The sequence below is a fragment of the Oncorhynchus keta genome, chromosome 7 (genome assembly GCF_023373465.1).
Source record: "Oncorhynchus keta strain PuntledgeMale-10-30-2019 chromosome 7, Oket_V2, whole genome shotgun sequence".
NCBI lineage: Eukaryota > Metazoa > Chordata > Actinopteri > Salmoniformes > Salmonidae > Oncorhynchus > Oncorhynchus keta.
In genome coordinates, this window is record NC_068427.1 from 11,829,547 (window position 1) to 11,846,988 (window position 17,442).

The 17,442-nt window shown below is 43.9% G+C and overlaps 1 protein-coding gene across 5 annotated transcripts in view; it reads left to right on the forward strand.

Moving 5' to 3' along the window:
- Nucleotides 1-17,442, forward strand: part of LOC118385992 (protein TANC1-like) — a 187,118-nt gene that overhangs the window by 110,724 nt on the left and 58,952 nt on the right. For 4 of the 5 annotated variants that reach the window (XM_052521979.1, XM_052521981.1, XM_052521982.1 and 1 more), the window contains 3 exons: nt 1,985-2,124; nt 4,799-5,021; nt 9,974-10,288. In XM_052521979.1, coding sequence (XP_052377939.1) covers nt 1,985-2,124; nt 4,799-5,021; nt 9,974-10,288 — 678 coding nt within the window. The remainder of the gene's footprint in view (nt 1-1,984; nt 2,125-4,798; nt 5,022-9,973; nt 10,289-17,442) is intronic. The other variant, XM_052521980.1, reaches the window with a different exon arrangement.

The window sequence follows — 17,442 nt, forward strand, 5'->3', positions numbered from 1 at the left end:
GTTAGATTAATTCCGTCGAATAATATCCAAAATGTCCATTTATTTGGCGTGTTTGATCCAGAAAAACACCGGTTCCAACTTGCGCAACGTGACTACAAAATATCTCAAACATTACCTGTAAGCATTGTCCAAACATTTCAAACTACTTTTGTATTACAACTTTAGGTATTTTTTACGTAAATAATCAATAAAATTGAAGACGGGATAAACAACGTTCAATACAGGATGATAACAAAGTGTAGCGAGCATTTCTGGTCACGCGCCTCTATCTAACAGTACACTTTAAGTTACCCACGTTCTGGATGGCCGTACTTCTTCATAACACAAAGGAAAAACCTCAACCAATTTCTAAAGACTGTTCACATCCAGTGGAAGAGATGGGAACTGCAAACCCCTGCCTTAGAATTCTAGATTCCCAGTGAAAATCCTATTGAAAAGAGAGTGACCTAAAAATAAAAAATAAAATCCTAGATGGTTTGTCCTCGGGGTTTCTGAATAAGCTCTGTTATACTCACAGACATCATTCAAACCGTTTTAGAAACTTCAGAGTGCTTTCTATCCAAATATACTAATAATATGCATATCCTGGCTTCTGAGCCAGAGTAGCAGGCCGTTTACTTTGGACACGCTTTTCATCCGGACGTGAAAATACTGCCCCTATCCCAAAGAAGTGAATAATAATAATAATAATAATAATATATGCCATTTAGCAGACGCTTTTATCCAAAGCGACTTACAGTCATGTGTGCATACATTCTACGTATGGGTGGTCCCGGGAATTGAACCCACTACCCTGGCGTTACAAGCGCCATGCTCTACCAACTGAGCTACAGAAGGACCAAGTTAAAGGGTAACTACACCCAAAAATCTAAATTTCTTCGATTTTTCCCAGACCTCAAAAGTGGTCTCCTGATGTGGTTTAAGCATTGTTGTCAACTTAGAAAGCCCTGTTTCTCTATTAAAAAAGTGTGATTTTGAGAGCAAAAATATGAAAAACGTAAACCTGGAAAAACAAAATGGAGAAAATGTAATTTGGGCTAAAACTAAACGGAATGAGGCAAAACATGTAACAGATTTTATAGATCCCTAAGGATGTATAGGTTTGCAGTGAGCTTGTAAGTCGGTGCTTTGTTAGCTCATGCTTTATTGATAATGAAAAGCAATATGTGCATTCTTTGAAACATCATTAATGTACACAGTAGGCTACAGGTGTAGAATCGTAATTTGATCAACCAGCACAGCATGAAATGCAAACATTTTATATATTCAACATTTATAAACACTTATACATTTAGTATTTTCTGCTTAAAAATGTCAGACGTGATTTCCCCTAAAAATTGAAAATGTATCAACCCCTACAAAAATGTCCATTAATTATAATCCACACAATAAATCACATTTCCTGTTGCTGAAGGATTATTTTCCTGCTGTGAGAAACTGGTCAAATTTAGATCCAATATCTGTATATATAAGAGGATTTAGCACAGTAGCATCCAAAGCTTGTCAATATGAAATTTGGCCCCAGAAATATAAAATATTATCCACCCAACACAAGCAGTAGCGAGGGACTGAGATAACAACCGAAGTTAGAAGCGGAAGCCTTTTTGTATTCGGTTCTTCATTGATATTCGGAGGCTATGTGAGTGAGGGCTGTAAACAATGAGCAGCAGCACCGAGCAGAATGGCACCCTGGACGTGTTGCAGAGAGACAGGCACAGTCACAGCATTCCTAATGAGGCAGGCTGAACCTGCGTAGCCTGCGGAGTACCGCCTCTGTACTACACTGAGCTGTACTCTGCTGTGCTGCACGCTGGCTGTATCCACCTCTGTGTCAGTGTGTGTGCCTCTCTGCCTGCCTGCGCAACCCCAGCAGCTGTGTGTGTGTGTCTGTGGGTGTGCATGCAGCAGGGGCTCAGTCGGTCACTGGCCCTGGGTTGGCCTGCATGGGAATATTAACATAATTTATTTCTCATCTCTCACACAGCAGAGCTGCAAGCTGAGAAAGAGACAAACTCCTCCTCCTCCCCTGCCACTCAGGAGCTGATGACAAGGCTGGGCTTCTTACTGGGAGAAGGGATCCCAGGCACGGCTCGCATACCTATGGAAGACAAGAATGAAAAAAAGGTATTTCATTTCCCCGGCAGCTGCTGCAGCGGCCGCACAACACCAGAGATAGAGAGATAGAAGGAGGGAGGGGAGGGGAGAGTGTGTGAAAAGAAGGGAAAGAAGAAAGGATGCTTATTTTGGTGCAGTTTGTCTTTGCCCTGGTTCTTTGGACTTCGATTAAAGTCTCACTACTACCACGGGAATGATTCTAATTGCAGCAGATAAGGGTAACTCTAACCTCAACATGTTCTCAGATGTGTTTTGTGTGTGCACAAAGGGAATGTTTAGTTAAGTTATCTACTGTTGTGTGTTGGTGTATGAGCCTGAGGTATCCAGTGTGATGGTCTTAGGGTAACTTGAGTAGCTCTTGCAGGGGCACTTGAGTATGTAATACGAGTGTACGTGCTTACGTCCAGAAATAGAGTAAAGTCAAGTCTTCGGCTCAGTTTGTTTTGCTCTGCTAATTAGTCCGGGGCTCAGCGTAAGAACAGAGCACTCCTTTGATTTCCCTCTACACGCATCACGCTTCTTTGGCACATTTTGGGCCAGAATCAGTCATTTAAGTCACTTTAAGCTTACATTCCATGAATCATCTTCATTCATCGAGATGTCAAGGTGAGAAACCCAAGGAATCAGGGCAACAATGAGTGAGCTGTTTTTTTGTTCAGCAGCAGCCTTGAAGGATGTTCATCTCTGTGCTTCAGAGAGAAACACCTGGAGGCGTTGATCGTCTGTTAGTTATTCGTTGGTGTGTGAGGGAATAGTTACTTCTACACAGCTGTTTTACTATCGGAGTTTAAACGCGTCGTCTGTTTATTCTGCCCTAGAGTAAATGCCATTAAACTATTATGTCATCAGCGTGGTATGTTGTCTGGTGTAAGTTGCCTTAGCCTTTTCTCCACATTACATGGGCTGTAAACATTAGGCAACAAACGGAAGAAAACAGAATGAAACAGGGAGGAAAACCCAGACTTGTCCAAGAAGAGACGCTCATTTTTGTTTTCCCGTTGCAAGTTTTTTTCTTTTGTGTGCCCTTATCAATATGGCCATGACCCAAATGTATCTGCCGTTGTTCTCCAGAGTGCTAAGTTGTGATGTAGATGGGAAACGATGAGGAAGAGTTGGCCATTTGGTGAGGAACTGTTTGCAGGCTGCGGGGCTTCATCCCAAATGGCACCCTATTCCCTATATAGTTCACTACTTTTGACCAGGGCCCAAAGTTAGTGCAGTGAAAAGGGAATAAGTTGCCATTTGGGACGCAGGCCCAGGGATCTCACCAGGGAGGGGAGGCATGTAGCACACCGCTAGACGCTAACGCTAACTCTAGCCATCAAGCCCCCATCCTGACTTATATACATACTGGATGGAGGAGAGGGAGGCAGGCAGCTGAGAGGACAATATAGGGCACAAACCTAGAGTTTGAAGTTATGTCATTAGCACTTGAGTACCAGGAAGAGCATGGTGATCAATCATGGGCTGAGCACTTCTGGTTTTAGTCTCATTGTATGGCCTATATTGCAAGTTGTCATTCAGTTGTTCAAGTCTTGTCTGAAAGTGCTGATCTAGGATGAGTTTTGCCTTTTAGATCATAATGAATCAGATTTGTTTGGACAGGAGGGACCTGATCCTTGATCAGCCCTCCTACTCTCCTACTCTGAGATACGTTCAGGTCTCGTTTTGGACTTGATTTTGCTGTTTTGAAAGCCTCGCTTTGTTTACCGAGCGAGCTCATGCCTTCAGCTTGTGTGTCATGCTCACATGTGAACTGCTTATATTTGTCCAGGAATTTGTATTGCTTGCACATGATTCAGGTTATTTGCTTTGGTTAAAAAAAGCTAATTGACTTGAATCATATTTTCCGGTCTGCTCCCATATAATGAGAGAAGCTCTTTATTCCCATGTGAAAAATATGAACATGTTTGTAGCTATGAAATTCCATTCATACTGATTGCTGTAGTATTATTTACTTTGCTCAACCCTCCTCTCTCTGCTCTCTCTCTTCTTCTCTTATCATGTTTTACTATATGATGATGATGATGATGATGATGACGACAACAACGAATTCATAGACCTATGTGTTTTTATTAACAATGTATTTCAGGAATACACTGAGTATACCATACATTAGAAACACCAATATGATATTGAGTTGCACCCCCCCGCCCTTAATTTCGTCGGGGCATGGACTCTACAAGGTGTCGAAAGCATTCCATAGGGATGCTGGCCCTTATTGACTCCAATGTTTCCCACAGTTGTGTGAAGTTAGCTGGATATCCTTTGGGTGGTGGACGATTCTTGATACGCACTGGAAACTGTTGAGCGTAAAAAGCCCAGCAGCGTTGCAGAACTAGACAACAACCGGTGTGCCTGGCACCTACTACCATACCCCATTCAAAGGCACTTAAATATTTTGTCTTGCCCGTTCACCCTCAGAATGGCACACATACACAATCCATGTCTCAGTTGTCTCAAGACTTTAAAATCCTTCTTTAACCTGTCTCCTCCCCTTCATCTACACTGATTGAAGTGCATTTAACAAGTGACATCAATAAGGGATCATAGCTTTCACCTGGATTCACCTGGTCAGTCTATGTCATGGAAAGAGACATGTTTTGTACACTCAGTGTATATTTGACCTCCATGTGGGATCAGTGAAGCCAAATAAAATATGTTTCTCCTCCTCCTCCTGTAGTGCACAGTGACTGGTCAGGGTATCAGTCCCTGCTCCAGTCTGACCAGTAGCACGACGTCCCCCAGCACAGAGAGCCCGTGCTCCACCCTGAACAGCAACGCCAGCCACAGCCTCAGACACAGCAGCAGTGGTCACGGCAGACCTCCCCTGAGTCACTCCAGCCCCTGTGGGACCATCACCAGCCCCAGCTCCACGCTCGAGAGCAAGGACAGCGGGATCATAGGTGAGAGACACTCGGACTGCTTGTCAGTATCTCAGCCCTAACCTCTATGAAGTGCGCTATTTTCACCAAGGCCTCTCTGGTCAAAAGTAGTACACTATAGGGAATATGGTGCCATTTGGGACAGAATTTGACTGACTCGGTCATTTAGTCCCAAGCACGCAGCCTTTCCTCAGTACTATTCACATTATGCACAATTCCCATAGGAGTGGACCTAGAATGTCCCATGACACTAGCATCATCAATAGGATAACTCTGCATTACCCTGACCACTCCAATCTAGCATTAATAACACATATATACTTTTAACCTTTGTTTAATCCAACATCTTTGTTTTACCCTTTTATGGATGCTCTAAATGAAAAGTGTACGTGTCAATGTTGTTCCTCTACTTTGTCAGTGTCTGTTTTATCAGTTTTGTATTGAGCTGTTAGTGGTGTGTTAAGAGAGTAGTGGTTGTGACAGTTTCAACAGCATGGTGACTTCTCCGTTCATCTGGCAGCACTGGCTTTAGGAGATTTGGGGATTTACACAGGCTGACAGGAAGATGAGTTATCACTGTATTCATTTCCTCTGGGGTTTCTGCTTAAAGGTCTCAGGGACAGTGAAACCTACTAGAAATCCATTCGGAAATCTTGAACCTGGGCCTACAGAGCCGTTTGTCACAAAAAAAAAAAAAATTATCTGGTTGGTGACGTTAATTTCTCAAGGCTCCAGTTGATTTGGACCAAACTAGGACAAAAGCAGTTAACCTTCTCTTTCTTTCCGAGGCATCTAACTAGGACATTGAGATTCCTATCCCCTATTGTACGGTCACCCAGGTAGACAGATTAGGCCTATATGAAGATAAAATGAAGATAAAAGACAACCTGTTACAATAGCCTCTGCTGATCTAAATGACAAATGGTAAGCTGTTGTCGAGGTCGTGGCCCTTTATGTGGCCAAGCCAGACTTGGTTTGTTGGCAGTGATACATCTCCCGAATGCAAATCCTGTGCTGCTGTTGACATAATTGATTACAGTGACTTATTTTCCCCCTAGCCCCCAGTGCAATATCACAGCTGCTAAATAATTCATGCTGGCTGTGATATTGTATCTGCCATAGTGAAGCAGCGTGAATAGCGCGTTGCCGTGCCTAGCTACTGCCTACCTAACTACCATACTGTCCAGGTTGAGACAGAGAGCTGCATCAAGCGTCTCAGAGTAGGAGTGCTGCATGAATTACTTAGCAGCTGTGATATTTCACTGGGGGCTAGGGGGAAAATGGTCTAGGATCAGCTCCTCTCTGTCCATGTAATTGTATTAATTGTGATCGAAAAGGCAAAACTGATCCTAAATCAGCCCTCCTAGTCTGAGACGCTTGACACATAGGCCTGTGGCCCAGCCTACTTAAGATCACTGGGACCTACTTCTTGTTCGGTGGAATGAATACTGTAGAACTTTATGCCTCTAGCTGAGTCAAGCAGCCTAAAGGTTTCTTCTTCAAACACATAGAATTCTGTTTGGGAGCGAAGGACAAGCTATAACATTGGTCCGGAACATTGCCTCCAGTGAGTAGGGCTTCTGGATTATTTAAAAGGCAGAGAGAGAAGCCAAGTAGGCTGCGTTCCATATGGCACAATATTCCATAGGGCTCTGGTCAAAAGTAGTGCACTATGCCGGGAATAGGGTGCCATTTGGGACACGTTGTCCGTGAGACTGATTCCCAGCTCTGATGACTACTATTCGGGGCCTTTGAAGTGGTTGAAACGGACTGTGGAAGAAGCAGGATAAGATAAATCAGGGAATCAATTACTTCAAAAGCCCATATTCATTTGGGTGATTCTTTTAAACAGCACGTTGGGTGGGAGGGTGTGGAGCACTGATGCAGAGTGACATTTGAAAACCCTCAGCTGCTGTTGTGGTGTGGGACCCAGGGAAGGGAGGGCATCCGAAAGAGGAGGCTTAAGAGTATCATAGGAATGGTTATAATCAGTTATTCATGTTGTTAATAATAGTCCTAATCAGTTATTAATGTAGTAAATAATGGTCATAAGCAGTTATTCATGTTGTAAATAATGGTCATAAGCAGTTATTCATGTTGTAAATAATGGTCATAAGCAGTTATTCATGTTGTAAATAATGGTCATAAGCAGTTATTCAAGTTGTAAATAATGGTCATAAGCAGTTATTAATGTTGTAAATAATGGTTATAAGCAGTTATTCAAGTTGTAAATAATGGTCATAAGCAGTTATTAATGTTGTAAATAATGGTTATAAGCAGTTATTAATGTTGTAAATAATGGTCATAAGCAGTTATTCAAGTTGTAAATAATGGTCATAAGCGGTTATTCATGTTGTAAATAATGGTTATAAGCAGTTATTCAAGTTGTAAATAATGGTCATAAACAGTTATTCATGTTGTAAATAAAGGTGCTACGCATATTATGTTAATTTTTATGATTTTTAATCAATGATTTGTAATTTCAGAAATGTCCATAATATTTCTGCCGCTAATAGTGGAATAATTGTGTTTCACAGTATTACTTACTCAGCAGTGTTGTGATTGGCTGTGATATTCGCCTTTTGATTTCTCCCGGTGGGCTGGCTTCTGTTGTCAAAATGGGAAAACTGTTTTGACTTTGTGGATGTGTTATCTAGTGGAAACCAGGGTAAGTGGCCAATATAGAAATCACTCAGTCATTTCCTGGTTGCAAAAATTCTACACTGTTTGCTCAATTTCAGTTTATGTGAGAAATCAAGCCCTGGATAGTGTAGGGAATCATTGTACCATCTAAATCGCTGTGACATATCATTTCAATAACATAAAATATAATTTTTACAGCTGTTTGAAGCTGGTCGACCAAAACCGAAAGTAAAAGGCTCAAACGTGATGCTGTAAATCATGGTCATAACCATCTACTCATGTTATAAAGCAGAGGAGCAAGGAGACAATAAAGCACCTAGTGTAAGATATTTTACCTGTTCATTCACACCACTTTGTTCCATCTTTGTGATTCATTAACCTCTTGATTCTAGCCATCCCGGATCCGGGATCGTGAATACAGCCTCAAGCTGATTACCATAACGCAACGTTAACTATTCATGAAAATCGCAAATGAAATGAAATAAATATATTAGCTCTCAAGCTTAGCCTTTTGTTAACAACACTGTCATCTCAGATTTTCATGAAATATGCTTTTGAACCATAGCTAAACAAGCATTTGTGTAACAGTATTGATAGCCTAGCATAGGATTAAGCCTGGCATTCAGCATGCAACATTTTCACAAAAACAAGAAAAGCATTCAAATAAAATAATTTACCTTTGAAGAACTTCAGATGTTTTCAATGAGGAGACTCTCAGTTAGATAGCAAATGTTCCGTTTTTACAAAAATATTATTTGTGTAGACAAATCGCTCCATTTTCTTCATCACGTTTGGGTAAGAAAAAAAATGAAAATTAAGTCATTAAAACGCAAACTTTTTTTCTCCAAATTAACTCCATAATATCGACAGAAACATGGCAGACGTTGTTTAGAATCAATCCTCAAGGTGTTTTTCACATATCTATTCGATGATAAGTTTAGTTACGCAATAATTTCGACGCAGGACACCGGGCGGACACCTGGTAAATGTAGTCTCTTATGGTCAATCTTCCAATGATATGCCTACAAATATGTCACAATGCTGCAGACACCTTGGGGAAACGACAGAAAGGGCAGGCTCATTCCTGGCGCATTCACAGCCATATAAGGAGACATTGGAACACAGCGCCTTCAGAATCTGGGGCATTTCCTGTATGAAACTTCATCTTGGTTTCGCCTGTAGCGTTAGTTCTGGGGCACTCACAGATAATATCCTTGCAGTTTTGGAAACGTCAGAGTTTTTTCTTTCCAATGCTGTCAATTACATGCATAGTCAAGCATCTTTTCGTGACAAAATATCTTTTTTAAAACGAGAACGTTTTTTATCCAAAAATTAAAAGAGCGCCCCTATCTCGAAGAAGTTAAATGATACTTATGAGCGAGTATCAAATGTTACAAAATTGGGTGATTTCTGAATCTCTGAATATTTGCACAAGCAAGCATCAGGTTAGTTATCCCAGATGTATTTGTTATGTTAATGTTAGGGATGATGCAACACTCAGCACCCTTCAGAAATCCAGATTAGCTGTGTTGTACACTAGGTCTACTCTAATGCTCCCGAAAATAGACGCGGTCCCATTTCTCTGACTGTACCCAATTTTGCATCCCAAATGACACCCTATTCCCTTTATAGGGGCTACAGTGCCATTTGGGATGCATCCCACTGTTTGGGAGCCCAGCTGCCAGTCGGTGGCTTTTGCTTTCCCCCTCAGCTTTTAGTGATTGTATTTAGCATGACCAGCCAGGCCTAAGGAGAGGATTAAAGGGGATTTGCTTTCATGTAAGCAAACACCTGTCTTAACTCTAAAATAGAAGTTGGCTTTTCTCCACACCAGCCCCCCCTTTTTCTCCCTCCTAAATATTGTGTTCTTGTGGTCTCTTCATATAAGAGGACCTGACCTGTATATGTAGGGCTCGTCCCAAACGGCACCCTACTCCCTACATAGTGCACTACCTACAGTATGGGCCTCGGTCAAAAGTAATCAACCACAGCTTGACCATGTTATGTTGGACGGATGATACTATTTGGAGGCAAACATACTTTATGTACACTATTATTAAAGCAGCTTTCGAGGAATACTCCATTCAGCAGACCTTTGATAAGGAGGGAAATAATGGTGGTTAAAACCAAGCTGAAAAAAAACTTCCTAGGGAGAGGCTGAATTGAGGAAATTAATGCAATAAATCTACCCACCATTGATTGCTGGATAGCTCTCATTAGTGGGAGCTAAATGTAGCAGTGAATATCAGATCAGGTGGAGGGTGTTGATAAAGGTCAATGAAAAAGATATTGAGCGCTAAAGACTAATAACCTCTCCCTCACTCCCTCAGCCACCATCACCAGCTCCTCAGAGAATGATGACCGCAGCGGCTCCAGCCTGGAATGGAGTAAAGATGGCAGCCTGAGGAGCAGCGCGCACCATGGCCTGGCTCCCAGCGTGCGGGTCGATACGTGCTCGCCCGTGGCCGAGGAAGACCCCAGCGGGCCCACAGAGACCCCCGCCCTGGCCAGGACAGAGTACCCAGCAGGGGCCACAGGAGGAGCAGCAGCAGCAGGACCAAGCCACCCACCGGAGGGCCCCGATCCATTCCCCACAGCACACACCTCCTCGTCCCTCATGATGCCGCGGCCCAACTCTGTCGCAGGTAAGAACACTTTGCTCCGGGTGCTTCATGATGTGGAGAAGGGTTTGAGTTATCTGGACTTGTACACTGTTTGGAGTTATCTGGACTTGTACACTGTTTGGAGTTATCTGGACTTGTACACTGGTTGGAGTTTGGTATCGGGTCATCAGAGGAAGGGCTCCTAGATCCTTGCTCGGAGAATCCTCCTTCAAATGTGACTCTGAGTTTAATTGCAGATTGTTTCTGCATTATATTCTTACTAAGATATCTTGACCTGGAAAGGAGGGTGTTCGTCTGAGACCCTTTAGGACACAACAGTTTTGGTACTTCACAGAACATCCTGACCCAGGTCCCCCCAAAAAGCCAGCTTAGTCACAGTGCCCTGTGTGACTGTGGAGCTGATTGACACACAACTGTGTCCTCTCATTTCCTAGCTGAACAAGTGTGAGAGGGAGATGGAGAAGAGAAAGCGGGTGGGGGGGGGACAACGACGCGCCTTTGACACGTCTATTCAGCAGAGCTAGAGGAGTCTTGTTATTGGGAGGTACGGTTCTTAGTGCCGTTTCTTCAGGAGGAAGGGAAGTGGATACCGGGGGCAGCTGTTTAGTGTTGTGACTTGGGTGCACCATGTTGGAGCAGAGAGCAGAGGACAGAGGGGTGACTGGCTGATCCGTTCTGCATTCCTCACGAAACAGGCTGTTATGGCTCTGCTCTCCATGTCCACACAGCTGTCACACACCCTTCTCCTCCTCTCTCTCTCCTCTGCCTCTCTCTTTCCTTCTATCTCTCTCCCTCTTTCTCCCCCTCTCCCATACTCTCTCTCGCTCCCTTCCCCCACTCTCTCTTCCGGCTACCATCTCTCTCCTTCCCTCTCCCCCTCTCTCTGCTCTTGACCTTGGCCCTGTTTCCTCAAGTCCCCACGCACCATCCTTCTTTAAAATGCAACCCCCTGGATATGTGCTTTTAGCAGGGAGCTGCTGTGCTCCACTTATATGCCATGGTGCCGGGAGATTGAAAGCCTGGCAGGATGCATTGTGTTAGCATGTAGGGAGTGTTTCCTGAGCTTCCGTCCCAAATGGCACCCTATTTCCTATGTAGTGTGCTACTTTTGACCATAGCCCTATGGGTGGCTTTGGGCAAAAGTTGTGCACTACATAGGGAATAGGGTGCCATTTGGGACGCACCCGGGGTGTTTCTACATGAGTGTTTCTTGCTGTTGCCAGGCTGCAGAAGGGCTTTGGTTCAGCCAACAACAGTCCTTTGGCTTTGATCTGGGTTTGGTGAGATGAGATCCTACTCTACATGGGGACCCAGAGAGCACTCCTCCTCCAATATTGCTGCTGGCCTTATCGATTTATAGATGTCTTACTGTCGGACGAAATGCTTTCCCCAAAGCTCCTGAGCCCCGTCTGTTCTGTCAGGAGACCTCCTCTCATAAATAGAAATTCATTCCATTAGTTATCAAAAGCAATGAAATCATCTTCAATCCATTTGCTTTTGATCAGTCGAGTGTGTGGGCGGGGGGGTTGTGTGTGTGTATATGTGATAGAGGGAGGGACAGAGGGAGAGTGAGAGAGAGAGAGAGAGAGAGAGAGAGAGAGAGAGAGAGAGAGAGAGAGAGTTTGAGTGTGTGTCCTACAGCTAGCTGCATACATAGTGGATTTCACACGCTATTTGCTCTAAGTGACCATTAGTCTTTACTGCGTGCTGACAAGTCTATAACCTTACCATATAAAGAATATAGAAGTGCATACACGGCATTGTGTAGAAAATTCACAAACACCTCTCTCAGTTACCCACCTAATTATTCCAATAACTCATAACCTGTTTTACATCTCCTGTTGTTTTGGTCCGACGTAGCTCCAACAGCATGGATGGACACACTCCTAAACACCCAGACTCACGGACACCCACTACCTTGTAAAGCTAACAGCCCAGGACCCAACGGCCCCTTCTTTGCTCTAGTTTGTAGGATGATGTCACTGTTATGCAGTATTGCCCCCGAGGATTGAGCTGGATTCACGCCTCTGATTTTATGGTTGGTTACAATGCCCTGGGAGCTGACAGCAAGGACATGGAAAGACAAGCTCATTTATGGTCCAAATGAACCTACTCTGTCACCAGGGGCCAGGGACACGGACTTTAACGTCCTTATTCATCAGAGTGGGGCTTGGGTTGCGTCCCAAACGTACACGCTCAGGTCACAATCTTGTTTTATACTAACAGTCCCAAAAACGAGGTATTGGAATTCCCTCTGAGCCAACCTACAACCTCAGGACCTGTTGTCCCTGGAGGAGTTGAAAGGACAAATAGATGAACAGGTTGTTGAGACATGCAGCTGTTTGTAGTTGTCACCCAATGTCACTAGTTTGCGTTAGCTTATGAAAGGAAGCATGTGGTTTTACTTCACACACACACACCTCCTGTTTGTTTACTGTTGTATTTGTGTTGTTGCTTAGTGTCTCCTCTCTCCTCTGTGTTATGCGTTTTGTCCTACATTGTTTCGTTTTTTTATTCCAGGCCTGGCCGTCATTGTAAATAAGAATTTGTTCTTAATTGACTTTCCCGGTTAAATAAATATGGTGCGCTGCACAGGGAATAGGGTGTCATTTGGGACTCAGTTGATGTTTTTCTCCTTTTATGAGAGGGCTCTGTTATGCGCGGCTGGCTCTGTGGGATATATGGAATGTCTTAATTGGGTTGATAGATGGTGTGTACACGTGCGGGACTGTATGCGTGTGATAGAGAGAGACGGAAGGAGTGAAAAGAAAAATCACGTCATGAGGAAGTTGGATGAAGCCATTATAATTGATTGCTTACCCAAATGACACCCTGTTTACTATATATTTCACTGCTTTTGACCAGGGCTCATAGGGCTCCGGTCAAAAGTTGTGCACTACGTAGGGAATCGGGTAGCCTTATCTATAGCTTTATACCAAACCGTCCCTATGGAGAGCATGACAACAGCCCCCAGTCATCCAGCGGTAGCCAACCAGCCAGAGCCTACAGGACTGATGATCCTCTGTAGGACACACTGAGAGTGAGTGATGGGGGAAGTGATGGAGGGGCAGAGTGATAGAGAGAGAGGAGTGGTGAGCAGAATGATAGAGAGCGAGCGAGAGGGACAGAGGTGGAAATCCAGGCCGGTGGCAGAGAGGAGAGGAGTCGTAATGAAATTGATGCCAGAGTGCTGAAAGTCACGCTGTCATTGATTGGAGCGCCTTAACACGCTCTGAGGCAGAGTTCCTGCCAGAACTTCAGGAGTTAGGCTGGTGCTGTCTCTCTGCTGCTCTGCTGGCTCATCGTTGAACCGTTGAGGACTAGACACACATAGAGAATGTCAGCCATGGACAGTAGTTGCTTGGTGTCTACGAACGAGAGGGGATATGACCAATGCTTTTAACCGTCCGTCGCCATGGCCTGTCTTGTCCTTTAGACTTCTCTCCTTCTGAACTTTTGTCCCCTTCTCAGGTTGTTGGAGGTTATTTAGCCTGGAAACAAAGGGTATTTTTCTCTGGGGGTGAATTAGTGGGATTGGTGCATCTGTCCAATGCCAATCAACCAGTGTCCCACAGTGCTGTTAAAATGTGAGATATGCACAGGTAATGTATCTGTGTTGCTCAGAAGTGTCATTTGCACTGTGTGTGTGATTACAGCGGACACCGTGACTGGCCTGCTGCCATAGAGCTGCTGCTGTGGGAAATCCAGGCAGCACTGTTTGCTCATTAAGCTGTGGCTAACTGGCTAGGTCTAGGTCCATACCAATACACCACCTGTCTGAGTGAGAATACGTAAACCAAAATCTTACTAATTTCACCAAACCACCAAATGTATTTGCTCGGAGAATCAATGGCCATTTTGCAGTTTTCCCAGGGTAGAGCAGGACACAGTAGACCCACCACGAACGCACAAATATACTTTGTCCAAAACACAAACAAACTAAAAACTACAATGTGAGAGTAGTTTTAACACTGTCCTCCTCTGCAGATTGTTTTGTCTGACCCTGCTGGAAGACTGCACTTTTGACATGGGGATATCTGCCTATTTCTGCACAATTTTGATTGACCCTCGTGGCTTGTAAGCCATGGAATAAATCCTTAATTGTATTATCTCCCAGCAGGACATGTCTGTAAAGCTGCTTTCTTGTCCATTCATTCTGCATAGCAAAACAATTGCATATATACACTGAGTGTACAAAACATTAAGGGAGTTGCACCCCTATTGCCATCGGAACAGCCTCAATTAGTCGGGCATGGACTCTACAAGGTGTCAAAAGCGTTCCACATGGATGCTGGCCCATGTTGACTCCAGTGCTTCCCAAAGCCGTGTCAAGTTGGCTGGTAGTGGATCTCTACTCTGAATAGCTCGTTCCATCTCATCCCACAGATGTTCAATTTGATTGAGATCTGGTGACTGGGCAGGCCACTGCAGTAAACGGAATTCACTGTCATGTTTGTGGAACTATTCCTGGACAATTCTAGTCTTGTGGCATGGGGCATTATCCTGCAAAAATATCAATTTGCAGATAGATACACTGCTGCCGTAAAGGGATGCATCTGATTGGCAATGATGTTCAGATAACCTGTGGCATTCAAACGATGCTCCACTTTTATCAAGGGGCCTAATGTGTGCAATGAAAACACAGCCCACAACATCACACCACCACAGCCAGCCGGCAATGTTGACACACGGCATGATAGATGCATGTACTCATGTGGTTTTCTCCATAAACTAGTCCTCCAATCAGTGTGAAACAGCAGGAACCAGGATTCACCAGACCAGGCAATGTTTTTCCAATTCTCTAGTGTTTTCGTTCCTTAGCCCACTGCAACTGCGGTTTCTTCTTTTTTGTCTTTGTCAGTTTACGCTAAAGATATCTGGGGGTTTTTATGCATTGGATGCGTCTCAATCCACCGCATCCCCCGATGCGCACTTCCACATCCGTGGTGAAAGGTGACAGAGGTTGGTCACACCATGAGACATCCCGAAATCGGTCTTCTCACAAAATCATTTGTAGCGTCCAAACAGTTTGGGCTACACACTAATATGGAAAGGTGTGACTCACGAACCAGTACGCAGTGAAGAAACTTTGAGATGATGGTCACATTAGTCATTCCAACCAGACAGACAAACAGTGGTTCCTAGAGGAGCTTCCTCAGAGATGGCTCTCTCCTAGTACAACCCACACCCCGTCACAGGTACCACCGGCTTCAAACAGGATTGGCTGTGACACAGCCTCTGTAACGGAAAACCAAATATGTAAATGTTATTACTGCATGTAAAGTGATGGCTGTGGAGAGTAGAATTCTAAATGAGAACGGAGAGTGTGAGGAATGAAAGGAATGGAGGGAGGGAGGACGGTAGGGTCTCTGTGAAGCTGTAAGAGATATTCTACCCCTCTCTGATGTGTGGGGATTAGTGATGTGGGGGGAAAAAAATCTATTTTAGACAATATTATATATATTGATAGGTAGCGTTAGCTAGCGCTAGTCAGCTGTACCTGTGCCAAAACTCCGGTATTTTTCACCCTATAGTTTGTTCTCCAGCTTCTTTTTAAATAGTGAGCCAACATGTTTTCAGTACATTTATTTCCATGACTGTTCAAAACAGGTTTTTGTTATGGCTCTCTTGTCTCTCTGCAGCAGACATACTGTACAGTGAGCAGTATGTTTGGAACATCAAAATAATTGCAATATCCAAGTGGGGCAAAAAAGTATTTAGTCAGCCACCAATTGTGCAAGTTCTCCCACTTAAAAAGATGAGAGAGGCCTGTAATTTTCATCATAGGTACACTTCAACTATGACAGACAAAATGGAGAAAAAAATCCAGAAAATCACATTGTAGGATTTTTAATGAATTTATTTGTAAATTATGGTGGAAAATAAGTATTTGGTCAATAACTAAAGTTTATCTCAATACTTTGTTATATACCCTTTGTTGGCAATGACAGAGGTCAAACGTCTTCACAAGGTTCTCACACACTGTTGCTGGTATTTTGGCCCATTCCTCTATGCAGATCTCCTCTAGAGCAGTGATGTTTTGGGGCTGTTGCTGGGCAACACGGACTTTCAACTCCCTCCAAAGAATTTCTACGGGGTTGAGATCAGGAGACTGGCTAGGCCACTCCAGGACCTTGAAATGCTTCTTACGAAGCCACTCCTTCGTTGCTCGGGCGGTGTGTTTGGGATCATTGTCATGCTGAAAGAACCAGCCACGTTTAATCTTCAATGCCCTTGCTGATGGAAGGAGGTTTTCACTCAAAATCTCATGATACATGGCCCCATTCATTCTTTCCTTTACAGTCGTCCCGGATCAGTCGTCCCGGTCCCTTTGCAGAAAAACAGCCCCAAAGCATGATGTTTTCCACCCCCATGCTTCACAGTAGGTATGGTGTTCTTTGAATGCAACTCAGCATTCTTTGTCCTCCCAACACGACGAGTTGAGTTGTTACCAAAAATGTATATTTTGGTTTCATCTGACCATATGACATCCTCCCAATCTTCTTCTGGATCATACAAATGCTCTCTAGCAAACTTCAGACGGGCCTGGACATGTACTGGCTTAAGCAGGGGGACTTAAGCAGGGGGACACGTCTGGCACTGCAGGATTTGAGTTCCTGGCTGCGTAGTGTGTTACTGATGGTAGGCTTTGTTACTTTGGTCCCAGGTCTCTGCAGATCATTCACTAGGTCCCCCCGTGTGGTTCTGGGATTTTTGCTCACCGTTCTTGTGATCATTTTGACCCCACGGGGTGAGATGGAGCCCCAGATCGAGGGAGATTATCAGTGGTTTTGTATGTCTTCCATTTCCTAATAATTGCTCCCACAGTTGATTTCTTCAAACCAAGTTGCTTACCTTTTGCAGATTCAGTCCTCCCAGCCTGGTGCAGGTCTACAATTTTGTTTCTGTTGTCCTTTGACAGCTCTTTGGTCTTGGCCATAGTGGAGTTTGGAGTGTGACTGTTTGAGGTTGTGGACAGGTGTCTTTTATACTGATAACAAGTTCAAACATGTGCCATTAATACAGGTAATGAGTGGAGGACAGAGGAGCCTCTTAAAGAAGAAGTTACAGGTCTGTGAGAGCCAGAAATCTTGCTTGTTTGTTGGTGACCAAATACTTATTTTCCACCATAATTTGCAAATAAATTCATAAAAAATCCTACAATGTGATTTTCT